Genomic DNA, 22,525 nt, shown 5'->3' with positions numbered 1-22,525 from the left:
ATTGTTCAGCACCTAGTGAGCCTGGCTGCCCAATATTTATGGGTATGAAAGCTCTGTGTCACGCATGCTTTAACGCCAGGAAATAGCATGCAAGGCGTAATAAGATCATTCCTCACCCTAAATTTTATTACAATAAAGCTCCCTAACCCCTTTTTTCATTGGCAGAAATGTAAGCAAAGTGCAAACTGGAAGTAGATCCAACATAGAAAAAAAAATAGGAGCAAGAGTAGGCAATTCGGCCCTTCGGGCCTGCTCCACCATTCAAAATGATCATGGCTGATCGTCTAACTCAGTACCCATTTCCCTTGATCCCTTTAGCATTAAGAAATATATCTATCTCCTTCTTGACTACATCTAATGACTTGGCCTCCACTGCCTTCTGTGGTAGAGAATTCCACAGGTTCACAATCCTCTGAGTGAAGAAATTTCTCCTCATCTCGGTTCTACATGGCATACCCCGTATCCTGAGACTGTGACCCCTGGTTCTGGACTCCCCAGCCACCGGGAACATCCTCCCTGCATCTAGTCTGTCTAGTTCTGTTAGAATTTTATATGTTTCGATGAGATCACCTCTCATTCTTCTGAACTCTATTGAATATAGACCTAGTCGACCCAATCTCTCCTCATACGTCAGTCCTGCCATCCCAGGAATCAGTCTGGTAAACCTTTGTTGCACTCCCTCTATGGCAGGGACATCCTTCCTCGGATAAGGAGACCAAAACTGCACACAATACTCCAGATGTGGTTTCACCAAGGCCCTGTACGTTACGGATTGACACACAATTTTCTAATCTTGCTCCATCAATTGAACGGGCCTATGCTCTCTGGAGTTTAGAAGAATGAGAGGTGATCTCATTGAAACATAAATGATTCAGAGGGGGCTTGACAGAGTAAATGCTGAGAGGTTGTTTCCTCTGGCTGGAGAGTTTAGAACTAGGGGGCATAGTCTCAGGATAAGGGGTTGGCCATGAGATGAGGAGGAATTTCTTCACTCAGAGGGTTGTGAATCTTTGGAATTCTCTACCCCGGAGGGCTGTGGATATTCAGTTGTTGAGTATATTCAAGGCTGAGATAGATAGATTTTTGGACTCTAGGGGAATCAAGGGATATGGGGATCGGGCAAGAAAGTGGAGTTGAGGTTGAAGATCAGCCATGGTCTGATTGAATGGCAGAGCAGGCTTGAGGGGCCGTATGGCCTACTCCTGCTCCTATTTCATATGTTCTTATTCACACCTGTTTGTCAGGTGAACCCATGGTAACGTGTTCAGACACTCCTGGCCCAGTTCCCTACACTGTCACTTTTGGATCAGTTACAGCTTCCACTGCCATTTGTAATGACATTAGTTATTGACATTTTCACTTGTAAAAAATAATCTTTAGAACACAAAAATGAACAATTCCATTCTACAAAAAGCAATCATATTCTAAAAAGGTGAGATATAGGTGTCATGATAGTTCCCCACCTGGCTAACCCTTAGCCCTGGACTCCACCTGGAAAAAGTGATGCAGTCCCTGTGAACCACTTTGGTTTTGTGTCACACTCCCTCACAGGACTGAGCACCAGACAGCAGCAGCAAAGCAGTAGAAGGAATCAGATCTATCCAAACCTGCGAATAACATCACAGAAGATGCACAAGTACGGGTGAATTATTAGAATCCTGAGAGATTTAGAAAGTAATTCAAATCATTTGGTGTGAGAGTGAACCACATTGTAGCAAGATTTATTACTGTTTGTTGGGTTTTGCAGATCTATTGTAATGGGTTTGTAGCACTAACAGTGCAGCTGTGACCCATATCAATGCACGAGATAATCAGCGTTAGCACACACAAGGCTTTTACTGGTTAAAGATCTTCACAGGCAATAGGAGAACATTGCGGCTTGGTGTGGTTTTTTGCAGTACTAAATCCTATGCTAAGAGCTGTACCACTTTGACCCGAGGCAGCTGTTTTTGATTTTTATCTGTCATGAGTGAAGGCTTTCCTGGTATAAAGACTACAGGGTAAAAAATACTGTCGATAGTGCTACCTTACAAACTCTTAATGTGCTTGTACCAAAACACCCTCTCCGCTATTTTAACAGACGTATCAACCTTATTATTTTATCAACAACAATTTCTACCCTTATATCAGCACAGTTTTAAAGCAAAAATATCCTACTTTGATACATCATAAAATGAACAAAATGAATTACATATTTACATAATTGCTACATCACAAAAGAATGTAACTTGTTAACAAATACTAGAAAAGAAATCTTACCTATTATGAACAAAACCAAAACAGATAAACTTATGAATATGTAGAGCTCATTAAAATAAGGTCACCCAAAATAAGAAATTCTAAACAGACACTATCTTGATGCCTAAGTGGGTAAATGCACTACCCAGGATGGTATAATGCCATTCAGATTACCAGGAAGCTACCAAATTCAACCCCCAATCTGTGCTGTTAGTTGATCTCAACTTGGGCAATGATTGGGAGGGAAAAGTCCAACAATAGACCAGGGATGGGATCGAGGGGAAGCAGGAGTGGGCCTATGGCTTTTGATGTGCTGATTATATAATTATGCTCGAAGGCATAAGGAAGGTGTCTTGATTAAGATTTCTTATTGTGGTGGAGCTTATTTGAGTGATATCTGCACAATTATATGTTATCTGTTACATTTACCTTCGCAATAGTAAGATGTTTTCCCTTCTAGTGTTACTTCACTGACCAGGTACATTCATTGTGATGTAACATTTATACAAACATGCAATAAGTTTTTTTTTAAGTGGTAACAAGGTAGGGTATGTTTGCTTTAAAACTGCAGATATAAGAGTGGAAATTGCTGTCATTGATGTTAAAAAACCTCAATAATTAATGTTTCTCCATCATGGGTCAGAGAAATAGATGAAAAAATTGACTTTTATTCCTTGGTTTACATCTTAGAAATTTACAGAAATGCCGTACAAAAACCATATTGTCCAATCCAAAACAACAGTGTCACCAGCAGCAAACTTAGAATGTAAATTCTAGTTAGAAGCAAACAGTTTATTTCAACTTTATCCATATTAGCCAGATAATTATAGAGTGGAACAGGAAGCTACTATATTAGGGGTACATGTCCCAACACCCACAGATGGTTGGAGATAGCTAACTGCCATGGTTAATAAAGTGAGACATCCTTCCTCACACTAATATTTTTCACTGCAAGGCTTCAAACAAGGCTTCAAGTTGAGTGTGGAGTTTTACTTTGAACAAGAGTGAACACTGGGACTTGTTGGGCACATTAGGGCAACTAGAAAAAGTGTAAATGCTGGGACAGTAGCTTTAGGAGTCATCTGACAAAAGTATGCAAACCACCTGAAACATAAAGCACATTAATAAGGATAATAGTACAATATCCACTTTCATAATCCATTTATAGTTACAGAATTCCAAAACGTTTTCCATTTACTTAATATCATTTAAACAATAAATGTAAATTCAATGAGAAAATGCTTCCAAAGACACGTTTGTACTGGCCCTTGCAACTTCAGTATTTTGCATTGCTCCAGGTATCAGTCAGAATAAATTTAACCAGCCATTGTACTTTGCAACACATCAAATGAGCCAGCAAAGCGAACCTGAACAGTAAATACAGACGCACATGAAAACAACCAGGGAAGTGACTACTGATGTCAAGACATATCCCCTCTCCTTCCCTCACAAACACACACACACACACACATACATATCCAGCAGCTCCCACAGATACACACGCCACATAGCTTTCTCACTTCCAAATACTAACATTGACATAATCCACAACCATAGCAAAATATAAAAATTAACATTTAAAAAATCTTTTTGAAGTTCCCTCAGAGGATTTGTAAATACATTTCCTGTCAGGTATAATGCTAAGGTATAGAGACAAGGGTTCTCTGGTTCGAGTCCCAGTCTAAGATGAGTTAGCTAATCTCAGCCAGGACAATGGTTGGGGCAATGCAATTGGCCTCAGTGCCCCTAGACTCAAGAGAGGAAAGATTAATCAGGGCTTCCTCTCCTGATCACTATCCAGTGAAAGTGTTCAAGTGTGGATACTTTCACTGGATAGTGTTCAAGTGTGGATACTACATGAGAACATGATTACTCTTCAGCTTAGGTCCTATCCCAGGTGCATACCCTGGCAATTCTCATTGTCCAAGTGTACGCATGGATAATGGACACCTGGGTGAGGTGCCAGAGACAGACTTGCACCCACAGAAGCAGACAACTGCACCTTCAGGAAAAGAAAAGACAAAAGGGGAGAAAATTGTGGGTGGGAACAATATTTCCTCATGCAGTTCTCCTTATCTTTCACTACTAAATAAAATGTAGCATTCAGGTTTTATGAACACCACCCTAAATGATGCAAGAAGTTTTTCTACTCTTGAAGGATTCTCCTGTTGCTTGTTTACTCCTCACTCTCTGACACCTTGCCGAGGTTTTCATTTATTTTGCTCACCTGCCTGCAATTTTCCAGTCCGTTAAAATGAATGGAAAGGAAATCGCAGGCTACTGATCGCATAAGCAGAAAATGCCAGGCCTCCAGTCAGACTGTGCCTCCCCAATGTGGGAAAGAACCATCACACAGTGATGTTGTTGGCACAAACCCTCCACTAGTGAACAGGGCCCTCCATTGAACACAAGTACTGTAATAAAAATTACATTCTTTCTAAATGTATAAGAATTCATTTATATTCAAATCAATGGACAGCATTGGGTAGGATTTATATTTCAGCACTTAATCCTGACAATAAATCATGAGTAGGGTAAATGTTTCCTTGGATCTGCTCAGAAGCTATCAGTTTACACGGCCTCCAAATCTTTTAGTACAAAACACGATATTCATGCATAAAAATTGCACTGCCCAAGTTAAGTACAGAAATTCCCAGCATTTGTTGCACAATGGCACACTGTACCAAATAATTTGCCCTAATCATGAGTGGCTACATCAGTGGTGAGATATCTGGTTATCCTGGAAATAAAAGGAATTATCTCACATCCAGGTATTCCTCTCCATGTGTTATCCTCTGTGCATCTCAGTAAAGGAGATCCACAGTCTGAGGTCCTGTGAAACAGTGAATTTAAAATAGACACTGTAAAGATTTAAATTCTGCGAGGTGTGTAATAATTCCTTACCTCCTACAATCTACAGGTATTTAAAACCATTACTTCTTGATTTATCTCATCATCTCTTTTACTCTTTTCAACTCAGTGTTGGCCTGTACAATGAATGTTGTCATCTAGATTTCACAGTTAGAAAAATCATCCAATACCCATTAATGGAAAGGATTGCCTTCAAATTCAAGTGAATTATTTAACTAAAAATAAAAAAATTAGGAGCTGTTACTGTTTCAAATTGAAGGTATCAATCCCACTGAATTTTAATAGGAAATACACAACAGCTGTTCCTCATGTCAAAAATATCAACGTCACTTCTCACACATTGGTGATTTTTAACACTTCAAAAGGAAATGAAAAAAAACTCCTTGCTTCTAAATTAAGTAGATTTTTACAGACACAGGATTGTCACTTTACTAAGTCTGTATTTTCACAGTTCAGTGTGTCAGAACACTGCCTCCACCAGTGGAACCTGAAGCTGAATATAACCCTCGCAGAAGGTCTCCATTCCTGCTGAGGGCTAATGGGGCTTTGTGTTTGATGATCAGCAGTGCCTAGGTGGAGCAGCATATGACACATTCAATTGAGACTGGGTGGGGCTGTATGCTACGTGTACATTGACTAGTTGGAGCAGTGTACTAATACAGTGCTTGGGTGGAGTGATGTAATACATGTTCAACATTGGATGGGGCAGTGTGTGACTTTCAATATTGTTCTTTCCTATCTTGAAAGAGTCGAGCAACATATATATATATTTTTTTTGTTAAGGGCACAAGAGTCTCCCTGCGATGCCCAACGCCAGTATCTGATCAAAACCACTGTGGCAGTTCAGTGATTAAGTGTATGACTGTAAAGAATGGAGCTAAGATCTTCTTGAGTGAGAAGATAGTATCACATTTTTATGTAACAAAGTTCAGACTAAGAAAATTAGGATGCGCTCATCTATAACTGCAACATTTTCATGAAGATTATCATTGCCCTGATGAAATCAGATCCAATGGCTAGTAGGCTTTTATCTCTGGAGAAGACCTAGACAGCAGCGGGTATTAGAACACATATTCACATATGGAACCTAGTTTGGAAAGTATTCTTTAGCTCAGTTGCATCGCTTGCTTCTGAGTCAGAAGTGTGTTGGTTCAAATCCCATTTCAGAACTTCAGCACTATTTAGGAGACGCTCCAGTGCAGTATTTTCATCACTCCACCATTGGCGGACTTGCCTTCAGCTGCCTAGGCCCTAAGCTCGAATTCCCTCCCCAATCCTTTCCACCTCTCTAGCTCTCTGTCTGCCTTTAAGACACTCCTTAAAACCTACCTCATTGACCAAGCTTTTGGTCACCTGTCCTAATAGCTCATGTGGCTCAGTGTCAAATTTTGTTTGACAATGCTCCTGTGAAGCGCTTTGGAACATTTTACTACATTAAAGGTGCTATATAAATGCAAGTTGTTGTTGTTGTTCTGAGAGACTGCTGCATTTGCAAAGGACAAAGTCAGCATGGCTTTATGAAGGGGAAGTCATGTCTGACAAATTTGCTTGAGTTCTTCGAGGATATAACGTACAGGGTGGATAAAGGGGAACCAGTGGACATAGTGTATTTAGACTTCCAGAAGGCATTCGACAAGGTGCCACATAAAAGATTATTACTTAAGATAAAAAATCACGGGATTGGGGGTAACATTCTGGCATGGGTGGAGGATTGGTTATCGAACAGGAAGCAGAGAGTTGGGATAAATGGTTCATTTTCGGACTGGCAACCAGTAACCAGTGGTGTTCCACAGGGGTCGGTGCTGGGTCCCCAACTCTTTACAATCTATATTAACGATTTGGAGGAGGGGACCGAGTGCAACATATCAAAATTTGCAGATGATACAAAGATGGGAGGGAAAGTAGAGAGTGAGGAGGACATAAAAAACCTGCAAGGGGATATAGACAGGCTGGGTGAGTGGGCGGAGATTTGGCAGATGCAATATAATATTGGAAAATGTGAGGTTATGCACTTTGGCAGGAAAAATCAGAGAGCAAGTTATTTTCTTAATGGCGAGAGATTGGAAAGTACTGCAGTACAAAGGGATCTGGGGGTCCTAGTGCAAGAAAATCAAAAAGTTGGTATGCAGGTGCAGCAGGTGATCAAGAAAGCCAACGGAATGTTGGCTTTTATTGCTAGGGGGATAGAATATAAAAACAAGGAGGTATTGCTGCAGTTATATAAGGTATTGGTGAGACCGCACCTGGAATACTGCATACAGTTTTGGTCTCCATACTTAAGAAAAGACATACTTGCTCTCGAGGCAGTACAAAGAAGGTTCACTCGGTTAATCCCAGGGATGAGGGGGCGGACATATGAGGAGAGGTTGAGTAGATTGGGACTCTACTCATTGGAGTTCAGAAGAATGAGAGGCGATCTTATTGAAACATATAAGATTGTGAAGGGTCTTGATCGGGTGGATGCAGTAAGGATGTTCCCAAAGATGGGTGAAACTAGAACTAGGGGGCATAATCTTAGAATAAGGGGCTGCTCTTTCAAAACTGAGATGAGGAGAAACTTCTTCACTCAGAGGGTGGTAGGTCTGTGGAATTTGCTGCCCCAGGAAGCTGTGGAAGCTACGTCATTAGATAAATTTAAAACAGAAATAGACAGTTTCCTAGAAGTAAAGGGAATTAGGGGTTATGGGGAGCGGGCAGGAAATTGGACATGAAGCTGAGTTCGGATCGGTCAATGCCCTGTGGGTGGCGGAGAGGGCCCAGGGGCTATGTGGCCGGGTCCTGCTCCGACTTCTTGTGTTCTTTAGATTTGTGGTTGGGATCAGATCAGCCATGATCTTATTGAATGGCGGAGCAGGCTCGAGGGGCCGATTGGCCTACTCCTGCTCCTATTTCTTATGTTCTTATGTTCTTATGTACTCTCCTTTAAATCAGATGTTAAACTGAAGCCTCTTCTGTCTGTCACAGCGAACATTAAAGGTTCCATGGCACTAATCAAAGAATGTTCTCCCTCAACCTACACCACCAAAAACAGAATAACTGATCATTCCTTTCAATTGCTGATTGGGGAATCTTGCTGTGCACTGGATGGTTGTTGTATTTGTTTACATAACAGCAATTGCACTTCAAAGTAATTCAAATATGTGAAGCTTTGAGACATTTTTGAGAGACAGGCTAAGACACTATAGGGTGGATATTCCTCTTTGTTTCATCTGGGAAATAGGTGGCATAACACAGAGTGATCATTCTTCATGTGTGCATGATGAGTGTCATCAGGCTATTCAATAATAGGGAAGGATCATAGTCAAGCCCAATCCTGTCCACACCCTATGGTCAGACATGGGTACTTTCCACGGGATAACAACCAGGAGCAGGAAATCTCATCTATTTTTCCTTTCCGTAGCCCATGGTGAAAGACAATTTATAGCACATTCATTGTCTCCCCATCTGAGATCAGCTAACTCAGCACAGACCAGCAATCAAACCTGGAAACCTCTGCTTTGTGATGTTCAGTTACATGCTGTCTTTACTAAATGAGCCATTGGGGAGCTCACAATCACCATTCTTAATGTAAACTATGTGGCTAGATTCAGGGTGTGCATTTGTCAAAGGATAAGAAAGACAGTTTTATCCCCCACTGATCTGGTGGCACAGGAAGTCTCACTTATTGCATTCTGAAGAAATGCTTTGCAACTGCTCAATTATCATGGCCATCCCTGGTTTTAATTTAAGAATTTACCAGCCACGTCAAGTAGCATCATGTGTTGCTGATGTCTCAAACATTTCGGACATGCAGCCACTGATATCATTCACCATCACACAGTGCTGCTCTGAGATACAGAAGGTAAATCTTAGCTACCAAAACTCCTAAACATGGTTAATTGCTATAGAATGACAAGTCTAAGGTCAAAATAACTTATGTTTACAAGCGGATCTCCTGCTCATGATGAATCAAGGAATGTTTGAGTTGTCTGTCATCTTCATATTTGTGCTCCTCTCAGTTTTTATGCCCATTTTGAGGGTATTGAGGGAGTGCTGCACTGTCGGAGTGCTGCCATCTTTTGGATGAGATATTAAACCGAAGCCTCGTCTGCCCTCTCAGGTGGATATTAAAAGATCCCACGGCACTATTTGAAGAAAAGCAGGGGAGTGCTCCACGGTGTCCTTGCCAACATTTATCCCTCAAGCAACACCTATATCAGATAATCTGGTCATTTGTTTCATTTCCATTTGTGGGACTTTGCTGTGTGCAAATTGGCTGCCAAGTTTCCTACATTACAACAGTGACTACATTGCAAAGGTACTTCGTTGATTGTAAAGCACTTAGGGACATCCTGAGGTTGTGAAAGGAGCTATATAAATTTAAGTCTCTTTCTTTTTCACAGAAAGTAAGTATGACAAACAAGAAGTGCACGCTAGATGCAAGGCTTTTAATATATGGGTGTTGCACCTTTCATGTAACAAAACATCCCAAGGCTCTTTACAGGGAATCAGAAGATGCTAAGCAGGAAATGGGAGGGAAAGTGGGTAAGGTAACTGAAGATTTATTCAAAGAGATTGATTTTGAGGAGGCTTTTGATGGAGGAGAGAGGAGTAGCAAGGCAGAGGTTTGGTGGCTGAAGGCTCTGCAAGCAACAGTGGAGTGATGGGAGGTGGAATGCACAGTAGATGAGAGTTACAGGATCAGAGGTTGCATGCTGGGAGGTAGGATTAGAGAAGATTACAGAAGCAGGAAAGATCATGGCCATCAAGGGATTTGAAAATGAAATTGAGGATAACAACAATTTTAGGTGTTTTACCACAGTGCATAATTAACAAATCAAAACTAGAAAACCATTATGAGCTGTCACAAATTAACCAATTGAAAGTACTCCGAGTCTCACCTATCAAAAGGATAATCTGAAAAGATTTTATTGCAACTGATGTGATGACATTATCACTGAAACCAAGGAACCACATACAAGTAGGTTCCTCATCTTTGCTCTAAAGAGAAAAATAACATTTCGTTTCAAGCACAGCAGGGCAGATTTTCATCTTCACCCTCTTCACAATGATTCCATAAATACATATTTGTCATTTTATGATTTGAAACAAGACAGATTTCTGATCTGTCACAGAGAGGTTCCATGGAAACAGGGTACTGTCTGATTGGTCTTTTGAGGTAGATGTGGTACAGTATGAGATAAGGCCACTTGATCTATTCAGCTTCTTCCTTTTACAGGCCATGTATAATTTGTTTGATCTTATCTTCTATTTAATTTCTTAAAGGAGGTGATTAACAATAGTTGAAGCTTCCATGAAGATCAAGATGTATGAAATCTATCTATGACTCTCAACTTAGGTTCAACAACACAAGTCACGTTTGGAAGTGGATTTCATGTATCCTACAAGTCAGAATGTGTCTTAACCTAACCAATATCTTCATAAATGCAGCTGGACCCTGGGAATGAAGAGAGATTTTTGGACACTGGAATATATCACATGCCATTGTATGATCTCTTCAGCTTCAGTGTGCAGAAGAGTAAGCATTCTATCAGGCCCTAACTCAGGCTATAAACCACAAGACAAATGTATTGAATATTAAAACTGGCAAATGAAGAGTACTCTGTAAAAACAGCACATTTACAGTAATCAGAAACGTTACAAATCTCTTCGAAATGTCAAAAACAACAGGTACTTTGCCATTAACCCTCAACATTAAACTGACCCTTGAAACAGTTACATTACTGGTTGCATGCTACCATAAATTTGCTGACTAGCCCCTTATTTCTGCTGGTTTCAGATGAACTGTTGTCTTCATGCAATATTGGCCAAGTAATAGATCTAAATTCTTTCGACAATATCCCAGAATAAATAATATTAAAACTGTATTTCTCATAACTACATTTAGGTGGTCAGACATTCACAGAATTTTCCACAACATTCACCTGAGGAAGGAGGAAGCCTCTGAAAGCTTGTGAATTTCAAATAAAATTGCTGGACTATAACTTGGTGTTGTAAAATTGTTTACAATTGTCAACCCCAGTCCATCACCGGCATCTCCACTTCACAGAATTTAAAACAGTGTTTTCTCACACAAATATAACTGCCAGACATGTTAAAGATACAATCCACAGGATGCATGTAATTGAATGGGATGACTTGACCCATTGGTCAGTTCCAAACTCATTTTGCATATCTCGCAGATCAATCAATATGTCCTTATCGAAGGACAATGGCAGCAATCTATCTTGCACATCAAAGCCTTTTTGACCTATGAATTTTCTCTTTCTTGTCTTTGAGGTGTGTTTATCAGTTAGTCTTGGATGTTTATTATCTGTGACCTGCAGAACCAGCTAGCGGAACCAATTCTAACCCTATGTATGCTGCGACTAGTAAGAATGAATCCAGTGATAATCCATCAAAGACAAAAATGCTTCATTGCTTCTGCATTATCCATTACTCCATCTGTTTCTGATCTCATGTTCTTTTTACATCACAGAGTTTTCTTTTGATCCCTCTCAGTGTTATCTACAATCAGTTTTCTGTGACCCTTTTACTTCTAGTACATATTTTAATTATCTTCTGGAATTTTTAATGACTACTTTCCTCACTAAATTTTGTCTCTGGGTATCTTTTAATATAATTCTCCATGTCTCCTAGTTAGTTTGATCTTGTAGTTCAGCAGCAATGGTCTGGCAATACTGGTGAAAGATCAAACTGGTTAACGTTATTCCTAATTTGTGTGGATCAGTGTGACAATTAAGTATGTATTTATCTCTGTTATTCTGTTGGAGTTAATCGTATGCCATTATTTTGCTGCAATGCCTACATATATGTTGATGTGAATTCCTGTATTCCTGTTGAGTCAGCTTGCGATACAAACCAAAAAGTGCTGTGTTTATGGAGAGATAGAGATGGAGAAAATGATAGATAGAGAGCAAAGCTTTGGGACTATATTGCAACATGAGCCTGTACCTTCAGCAAAGGATGGAAGAAATGGGAGAAAATTGTGGGAAAAAAAGCAATGTGTGAGAGGATAGTTCTGTACCAATTTATTCACTTAATAATGACCATTAAGATGGCTATAGTGTACGCGTAAGCAAATTTTGGGCTGGAATAATGAACAAAAGAGCTAACTGAACCTACACATTTCTACCCCATCACCATTAATAGTTTTACAACACGTAGTCACTAAGAAAACACATAATAGCACTTTGATATTAAGTAAACCTTCTAAGAATGTGGAACCCTACCAGGAATTAGTGATTGCTCTCCAGCGGGTGAGATCACATCATTTCAGTAAACTAATTACTGATGAATGCTGTACCACTAAGTACACAATTGTTTGTGCATTATGCCATTATAATGCTTTGTGCAGTAAGCCACAGTACAGTCAAAGCCACATGTATAAAATGGCTGACAACTTCCCAATTATGGCAAAATTACAAATATTTCCCAATTTTGCTATGACATAATCACATATTATATGTATAATCTTTTATATGTAGACCTCTGACTTACCCACCACATACATGAAGAATGCAACTATATATATATATATATATATATATACACACACACACTTTATTGTACTATATATCATATTTAATTACATGTATTGAAACCTCTTATGCATAAAGTAGCAAAACTGACAGCTGAAACCTTAGAATGTAAGAGTATGGTTTAAATATTAACAACTGCTTTTGTCATTTTTTAGCACATTGGTTCTGTTACCGTGCAAGCAAACATAGCACTCAGTAAGACTTGTTACTTCCTTCCTGATTATATGCTAAAGACTGACGTTAGAGCTCTAACCAACATCATTTTGTTGCGGTCACGACTTGCCATGTGACTCTCCTTCCTGTGACTCAGATTCCTTCAGTTAAGCAGAACCGGTCTAATTTGTATCCTATCTTTATTTTTATTCTCTTGATAAAAATGTTACGAAGAAAACCTTCCAATGCATCAGACAAGGAGAAAAATCGAAAACCAAAGGTAAGGAATTTAATTAACCGGTAATTAAGGTAACAGAAATAGCAAACAACTGAAGGCGTTTTACAGTTTGAGAATGAGCTGTGTGGTGCTGCGAGACTGCACTTTGAGCAGTGTTTTAGTCACACCATGCAATAATTCTGTACATCACAGATCTTAATAGTGTTTCAACAATACTGTTGTAAAAAATTCTGATTAGTTGAAATCATTCATTCTGAGTTCAGGGTAGTGGGTGTACATTACCCTGTTAGAGATCAGTTTCACACGTTGATTGTATAGTAGCTGAAGTGTGTATTGATGCAATTTGGCCATTTAGCCATTGGATAAATGGTTACAAACACATAAAATTGATGGGCAGAAAAAGATCAACTGGTCCATCAAGCCTGCCCCACACTATGATGGCCAGACCATCATGGTTAATGAATATTCCTCAGTATGGGACATTTTCTCACTTAATTTAAACCTGTATCAATGTTATACCATCCACTTTTAAAATGTATATGTTTTGTGCAGATCAAAGTGATATATACATGAATGCTGCTGAATAAAATAGTTTCTACTTTGAGCAGCCAGTGTCAGCATCAAGGACTGCCCGTAATCTGCCCTTTATATATAATATATATATTGGAGCAGGTGTCATTTTCCTAAACCTAAAATGCTCTGAGTACAGCAATGGAGTGCCAGCCTAGATCACGTGTTCAAGTTATGGTGTGTGGGTTGAAACCACAACCTTCTGAGTCAGAGATGAGGGTGCTACCATTGAGCCAAACTGGAAGAATTATTAGAGAAAAAAATGTTTTAAATGTAAATCTTTCAAAATAATTTAATATTCAAAGAGCCAAGCACACAATTCTGAATTCATTTTTTTTTAAAACAGGAAAACACTTATTATTGAGTTATGTAGTTAGCAATGAGGTGTCACATCAAATGGAAACCACCAGCTCCGAGCTTTTAATAAGAAGCTTCCGAATCATTCTTTAACCTCTCTCAATCTTAATTTGAAAGTTTATATTGTTTTAACTTGATAAATCCCTTTAAAGTAATTTTCTGATTCACGAGAGACGTTTTGACCAATTTCTCCTCTTATCTCCTGAAGGCATGGACTCTATCTGGGGTATGGTTCCATGGACACCAGCAACCCACCAGTACCTTCCCCAAGTGTCCATTATTCATCTGCGATCTTAGTCATTGAGGCCCGAAATTTAACTCCTCCTGCTGGCAGTAACTGGGCAGGGGGCAGTCAAATTGATAGGGCTGACTTACCCCATCCATCCTGCTGCCTTCCCAATGGATGTGATTATTAACCTGCTGTTTTGAGCAGGCGAGCAAGACACCCGGTGGAAGGCAGAGGGATTTTGGTTAAATATGCAGATTGAGGCCTGATGGCATAATTGGGACCCAATCTGCTATTTCAGCCTGTGGGCTGAGCGGGGGAGCAGTGACGGCTTCCTCGTTAGGCCAAACCTGTCGGGATGGGGAATCGTAGTCTAGAAGAGACCCAGGCAGATAAGTTTTTAATCTTTATTTTAGGTTTCCTTGTGGGCCAGGAGGAGCAGGAGTGCTCCACTGAGCCCCACAAGGAAGTCTTGGGCCTCCCTTACCCCATGATTTCACAAATCCTGTGGAAAAAATGACAGAGTAGAAGACTGTGCAATAAAAGGTTGAATTTCTACGGGGAATCTCCCTTTCAACCACTGCAACTTCAGTGGAAAATCCACAGAAATCCTGGAGAAACAACACAAACACCATTTCTCCAGGGTTTCCACAGATCTTCCATGAAAATTATGGGGGATAATCGAGAGAACCCCCTCAGAAATTCGCCCCCTAAGTTTTTTTTTGAAACTGTACATAGAGGATCATGCTGGTTTCCCAACAGCTTTACCTGGTAAAAATGCCAAGAGAGTCCCATGTAAGTCACTGGACCCCAGTTTGTCTTTATTAATGAGGCTCCCACCAGAGTTCGGCAGAAGCCTCGCCCACAGCCAAAACAAACAGCATTAAAATGAGAAATCAGTGAGAATGAGTCGTTCCATTTTAACTGCTCGCCCGGCTCCTTTCCTGCCGACTGGGGAAGAGAGCTAAAGCTCCCCTTTAAGCTTTTTGTGTTCTGACTAGGATTGTGAGATTTTATAGTTTTATTAACGTGCATTAAAAAGATAATAAGTGCCCATGAATCTACTTCTCGGTATCACTTGATACCAGTGTGCCCTGTACACAACATGTCAATTTACAAACAGGAGATTGACTTGTTACCAGCCATGTTCTAATCCACAGTAACCTATTCCTGATTCACTCTCAGCCATCTCAGCTTTGGTATGGAACGATAATACTAATTAAATGTGAAACTTTACCAAATTAACTTCTCCAAAAACCTTCTCAACATTGGAGACTATTTTCCTTTCCTCATAAAAGCCACAAGTTATTATTGTAAAGTGACAGCATTGAGCTAATTTTACGAATGCACAATCTGGTGGGGAGTCTCAGCCACATTGATAGAAAATCTTGGGGAGCACGGCCGCAATTTCCCAGGTGGGTGAAGTTCGCCGCTGGGAGTGTAATTTCACCCTTTGTGTTTTCTTTCATTCCTAACAGCTAAGATACACATTAGACAGTGACAGTAACACAGTTACCAAGAACTGGATGAAAATAATTAATTTTACTACGGGTCCTCAATCAGTCTGGGGTGGATTCAAATCCACAACCCAGAATGGAAAGTATTGTATTCTACTTCATTCCTAATTCAACATTGTTTTAGACTAGATTAGGAATCTCATTCAGAGTGATCACAAAAAGAGTGAATTGAATTTGCCAAAAAAAATGATCTCACTTTGGACTTTAGGAGGCTTTCATCCTCTGTGTGACCTGGATTATAATCCTGTGTAACATCCAGCCCCTTACATATTTCTTTCCTCCCAGAGAATATTCTGTTTCCATACAATGCCATTCATCAGCAACATTGACTTCCATCTCTGCGGACATTCATTATCCTTCGAAAATTCATAAGGTCACAGAATAAATCTTGGTTAAGTTGACCATTTGACCCATTTTAGATCATGCATCCAGATAAACTTACAGTCTTTCCATCATAGCATGTAACTGTCTCTTAAAAGATTCCAAGGATTTTGCCTCCATTAGACTACCTGGAAGTTTATTCCTGTGTTGGTCATACTTTGTATTAAGAAGAACCTCCTGATGTTAATCTAATTTTGCCTTTTCCAGTTTGAACCTGTGCTTCATTGTCCTACAGTTAAGGTTAACTTGAAGTAGCATTCCAGGTTTATTTTTTCCTTATTATACCTTATATAATTCTATGAGTTCCCCCCTTAGTTGCTTTAGTTCTATGCCAAAGAGCCCAAGTTTCTCCTTTTATTGTAATTCAGTCCTCCAACACCAGAGATCAACTTCATGGCCCTTATCTGTGTCACCTCTGGGACATGTATGTCTCCACTGTGGCTCAGTGACCAAATGTGGACACTATTCATTGCATGATCTGACTAGAACACTGTTCAGTTTCAGTATGACATCCTCCTACTTTTACTCAGCTGATTTAGCAATCTATTTGCTTTTTAATTACTGCTTCATCTTTATTATTCTTACATTAGGGGTAAGGTTGTGAAAGAGGGGACAAAATTACTGTGTCATCTCTTGGATCTGGATTCAAACCCAATCCAGACAAAGGGCATTAAAATTTAATTTTAATGGTTACTAAGGACCCTCAATCCAGTTAGCGTATGTCAAAGCAAATGAATAATCTCAATTTTAGGACAAAATGGCAATAAAGTCATGAAGGTTAATGCAATAGATCATGTAGAAACCAAAGAAACCAAAGAAACAATTGTGCACTAGGGTGTTGTATTGAAGTTTCTGTTGATGTATATTGTTGGGGCACTACAGAAAGAGTTCTACACTATACGTTATCTGTGGTATACCTGACTTGGAGGAAAAATGTTCGGTTCGTCAACATCAGTATTCTGTATCAATGAACACAAACAAATGCAAATGCAGTCATACATACCAACATATATCCCCACATAAGTGGGACATTGCTTTCTCAGTGTGAAGAAGTGCATTTTGGCACTTCATCTACATTCTGCTGTGAAACACTCAACATTGTGATTAATTTCAGAGATGCAAAGTATGTAAAGGAGTTTCCGTCCTTAAAGATAATGGCTGCATCACCCTAGCACAGAGATATCTGCGGTTTTTAATGCTACAGGAAGGTGGGGATGTTACCAAAAGAGAGAACAGAAACAACAGCAAGAGAAAAAAAGAAAGCACCCACCTCTGGTAAATGATAGTGAAGTTCACTGTCAGCATTTTATCCTCCGTCAGTGGAAAGAAACTAGTAACATTATACTACTTAGAAATTTCTCCGTTTTTTTCCACAAGTATCCCATTTGCACAGCTCAGTAGATATTGGTCTGTGTTTTTTAGTTTTGTATTTAAAACAATCTGATTAAGATGCACAAGTATGTAAGCTAATACATCTGCTGCAGAGTACATGTCATACTGACTACAATATGTGCCACTAAAGCTCAAGCAATCAGAAGTCAGAAAAATATAGCACAGTAGAATATGAAGTTTATTTTAGGAGGAACATAATTTTTATAAATGATTTCCAACCAATTATCAGCTTTACCTGTGAAAGGTGATATCAGCCCATCAATAGGTGCTGCTACCCTTTGCTCTTGAAATACCAGATTCTCCCCATTCTTTTAGGAATCCAAAAGCTCTAGCTCAAAACAGTCTGGCAGAAGACTCAGTTCATGAGGGAACCAGTAGAAATTCACAACAATCCATTAATTAATTTGTTGAATACCAACACAAATTATTTATATTTGTATTGTAGTCAGAGAAAGAGACTGAAAGAGAGAGAGAGAGTGAGAGAGAGTTATTGAGATTGCTTGACATAGTGAGATGGACAGAACCCTTTCACTTGTGAGAGTTGAGTCTAGGCTTCCCTCCCCACTCTCACCGACTGTTCGGCAAATCTTGGCTGGGTGAGACCACAAAGCAACTCAGAGACAAGCTCCACCAGGTCCCCACCATTTTCCAGGACGGGTTCCAGCAGGGCAGAGGATGCCCACTATGGGCAGGCGCATTCTTATTTGATGCAGATAAGAGAAGCACAATCTCATCCACGTTTTCCAAATTTTCCCAGTTTGAACACGGGGTGCAGGATTAGCAGGAGGTTTCAGGGCTTCAGGAGAAGAGGAGATCGGTGCAAGTGCTCTCAGAATGCTTCTGTGCAAAGGCCCCAGTAGCAAAAAGAGAAATTTCATGAGGAAATTTTCAGGCAGTCTGGCAGCTGTCCCTTCCATCTCAGAGGTCTGCTGAATAAGCCTCTGCCCCCGATTGGCACGACATCCCCAGTGGAGAACGAAGAGTCTGCTTCCCACATAAATTATCTCAGGGCCAGAAATACGGCTGGAGTAAGTAGGGCATCTCTGGGACATGTGGAAATGCCAACCTGCCGTGAAATGGGGATGTTCGCTGATAATTGCAAAGTGTTCAGTTCCATTCACAACCCCTCAGATAATGGAGCAGTCCATGCCCGCATGCAGCAAGACCTGGACAACATCCAGGCTTGAGCTCATAAGTGGCAAGTAACATTCGCGCCAGACAAGTGCCAGGCAATGACCATCTCCAACAAGAGAGAATCTAACCACCTTCCCTTGACATTCAATGGCATTACCATTGCCGAATCCCCCACCATCAACATCCTGGGTGGGGTCACCATTGACCAGAAACTTAACTGGACTAGCCACATAAATACTGTGGCTACAAGAGCAGGTCAGAGGCTGGGTATTCTGTGGCGAATGACTCACCTCCTGACTCCCCAAAGCCTTTCCACCAACTACAAGGCACAAATGAGGAGTGTGATGGAATACTCTCCACTAGCCTGGATGATTGCAGCTCTAACAACACTCAAGAAGCTCGACACCATCCAGGACAAAGCAGCCTGCTTGATTGGCACCCCATCTACCACCCTAAATGTTCAGACCCTTCACCACCGGTGCGCTGTGGCTACATTGTGTACCATCTACAAGGTGCACTGCAGCAACTCGCCAAGACCTCTTCAACTGCACCTCCGAAACCCACGACCTCTACCACCTAGAAGAATATGGCAGCAGGCACATGGGAACAACACCACCTGCACGTACCCCTCCAAGTCACACACCATCCCTACTTGGAAATATATCGCCGTTCCTTCATCGTCGCTGGGTCAAAATCCTGGAACTCCCTACCCAACAGCACTGTGGGAGAACCTTCACCACACGGACTGCAGCAGTTCAAGAAGGCGGCTCACCACCACCTTCTCAAGGGCAATTAAGGATGGGCAATAAATGCTGGCCTTGCCAGCGACGCCCACATCCCAAGAACGAATTTAAAAAATGCCTCCAGTTGGCAAACCAAGTCCATGATGTTTTGAATCCTTCCCAAACTGATGCAGTCAAAGGGCTATGTTACTAATAATTTAAGATTCCCAAGTGAAATGAGTTTAGACTGTCTTAACACAGTTTGTGCGATATGAGTTCATAGCACAATTTATAATTTAGCACTGGTTAGCTAATAGTTGATTTAAGTGATGGAAGGATTAAACAGGAGCTTTTTTGAGATTGGGGATCTGGTGGCTATTTGAAGCAAATTTGTAAATGTGACCTTTATATTCAGTTGCAATTTTGTTACAAATAGCCAACCAAGAAAATCTTTCCTGATTTATTAAATACCATATAGGGAGCTTTATCCTGCTTCTAGCTTATATTGTACATAACCTGAGGATCTTCAACACAAAAAAAAATTCCACCCCAATGCTGTAGTCATTCACTTTGCTAACTGCACAAGTGAGATTTATTTTGCATTTTAGAGATAAGTAAACAAACAGCAGTTTCCTGTCTAGCTGCAGAATATGAGGCTCCTATACTGGGGACCTGTATTTAAATCCCAACCTTAAATTACAATAGAGTAGTTTAATTTGTTCTCTGTCAAACTGCTAAATGGGGTACAATGCAATAGCAGGGGTTGAGGATCACAGTAGGAGGGAGAAGAAAAATTGAGCCTTTACAAAGTGTGCCTCAAGTTAGCTGTAAATAGAGATAATATTACTTGCATCTATCAAATCATCTCAATGCACTTCACATACAATGAATTACTTTTGAAATTCATTGAAGGTTGTTATGTAGGCAAACAGCTGATACAAAAAGCAATTAAAAGGTGCCCATAGTTATGTTTGTGAAATCAAGGAAGTCTTTGGGTTGTCGCTATTACTTTACCTTATCCTTCAACATGTGTTTTTTATATGATTTCTGAGGTAGTGGTGCACAATTCACAGCTTCCGCAATGTCACGTGTTAGTTCTTCATGTATCAACAAAAAAAAATTAAATCTTAGAATCTCAATGCTTTTAATGTTAGGCAGATAACCAATTGAATTATAATACTTCAGTCCAGTTGCAGCTAATGCCATGAGGCACGCTTCTACCTCACGTAAATACATGCTGTGAGCTGGGTGTGTATACTCATCATACCCAAGGAGTTGATACTCAAGAGCAGAGATTTACATTGGTGATGAATATAATGATAATCATTTTTAATAACTCTAGACAAGTACAGCAACATGCTGATACATAGCTCTTGTACCAATAGTACATAGGAACAGGAGGAGTAGGCCATTCAGCCCTTCAAGCCTGTTCCGCCATTCAATCAGATCATGGTTGATCTGTACCTCAACTCCATTTACCTGCCTTTGATCCATATCCCTTGATACCCTAACAAAAATCTATCAATCACAGTCTTGAAAATTTAAATTGACCCAGCATCCACAGCCTATTGGGGGAAGAGAGTTCCAGATTTCCACTGCACTTTATATGTAAAAATGCCTCCTGATTTCACTCCTTGTTCTGGATTCCCCCAACAAAGGAAATAGTTTCTCTGTATCTACCCTATCAAAAGCTTTTGTCATTTTAAACACCTCGATTACATCACCCCTCAACTTTTTAAACTCAAGGGAATACAAGCCAAGTTTATGCAACCCCCATCCTCATAATTTAACTCTTTAGGCCCTGGTATCATTCTGGAGATTCTGCACTGTACCCCCTTTAAGGCCGATATATCCTTCCTGAGGTGCGGTGCCTAGAACTGAATACAATACTCTAGTCGGGGTCTGATCAAGCCTCTGTACAACTGAAGTATAATTTCTTGACCTTTGCATTCCAGCCCCTTAAAGTTAAAGACCAACATTCCATTAGCCTTTTTGATTACTTTTTGTATCTGCCCACTAACTTAATGATCTGTGCACATGGACACCCAAATCTCTTTGCTTCTCCACAGTTCCTAGTTTCTCACCATTAAGAAAATATTTCGATTTGTCTTTCTTGGATCCAAAGAGGATGGCCTCACATTGAACTCTATTTGCCACAGTTTTGCCCACTCACCTAAACTGTCTATGTCCCTTTGTAACTTCCTGCTCCCATCTGCACAACTTACAGTGTTTCCTAATTTAGTGTCATGGTGTGTTGCGGTTGTACAATACGAGCACCAGTTATTTTTAAGACTGTACTAAAAACACCTAATTGCTTGAGTGGACATATTTTCCATTTGAAATAAACCAAACTATGTTCTTTGCAACATTCTGAAATCATGATCATTTTTTCCTATATACTACACATTTCCTTACGCAGAGTGAGAACATATCAAGCAAAGTATGAAAAAAATGAAGCAGATAAGATATTTTGACCCAGAGCTATTACATGCATCACCTTTTTCTCCTTTAAGGTTTCTTTGGTTTTGCTAACTCCCATGCTTCTCCTTTCAGCTAGGCTCTGTCTGGGCCATGGACTTCTCAATTGCCACCATATGATCAGCCAATAGGAGATTGATCCTGCGCTGCCCTCCTCCTGAATTCCCTTTGCCCCTGTGCTTCCCTCCTCCTGAATTCCCTTTGCCCCTGTGCTTCCCTCCTCCTGAATTCCCTTTGCCCCTGTGCTGCCCTCCTCCTGAATTCCCTTTGCCCCTGTGCTGCCCTCCTCCTGAATTCCCTTTGCCCCTGTGCTGCCCTCCTCCTGAATTCCCTTTGCCCCTGTGCTGCCCTCCTCCTGAATTCCCTTTGCCCCTGTGCTTCCCTCCTCCTGAATTCCCTTTGCCCCTGTGCTGCCCTCCTCCTGAATTCCCTTTGCCCCTGTGCTGCCCTCCTCCTGAATTCCCTTTGCCCCTGTGCTGCCCTCCTCCTGAATTCCCTTTGCCCCTGTGCTGCCCTCCTCCTGAATTCCCTTTGCCCCTGTGCTGCCCTCCTCCTGAATTCCCTTTGCCCCTGTGCTGCCCTCCTCCTGAATTCCCTTTGCCCCTGTGCTTCCCTCCTCCTGAATTCCCTTTGCCCCTGTGCTGCCCTCCGCCTGAATTCCCTTTGCCCCTGTGCTGCCCTCCTCCTGAATTCCCTTTGCCCCTGTG

General features: G+C 40.6%; 1 protein-coding gene across 2 annotated transcripts in view; it reads left to right on the top strand.

The window, feature by feature from the left end:
• The first annotated feature begins 12,944 nt into the window (after positions 1-12,944).
• The window catches only part of sash3 (SAM and SH3 domain containing 3), a 64,515-nt gene continuing 54,934 nt past the window's right edge, over positions 12,945-22,525 (top strand). For both annotated transcript variants that reach the window (XM_067997008.1, XM_067997007.1), the window contains exon 1: positions 12,945-13,083. In XM_067997008.1, coding sequence (XP_067853109.1) covers positions 13,027-13,083 — 57 coding nt within the window. In that variant the 5' untranslated portion in view covers positions 12,945-13,026. The remainder of the gene's footprint in view (positions 13,084-22,525) is intronic.

This window comes from Heptranchias perlo, chromosome 15, assembly GCF_035084215.1.
Source record: "Heptranchias perlo isolate sHepPer1 chromosome 15, sHepPer1.hap1, whole genome shotgun sequence".
NCBI lineage: Eukaryota > Metazoa > Chordata > Chondrichthyes > Hexanchiformes > Hexanchidae > Heptranchias > Heptranchias perlo.
This window is presented reverse-complemented; position numbering and strand designations above follow the sequence as displayed.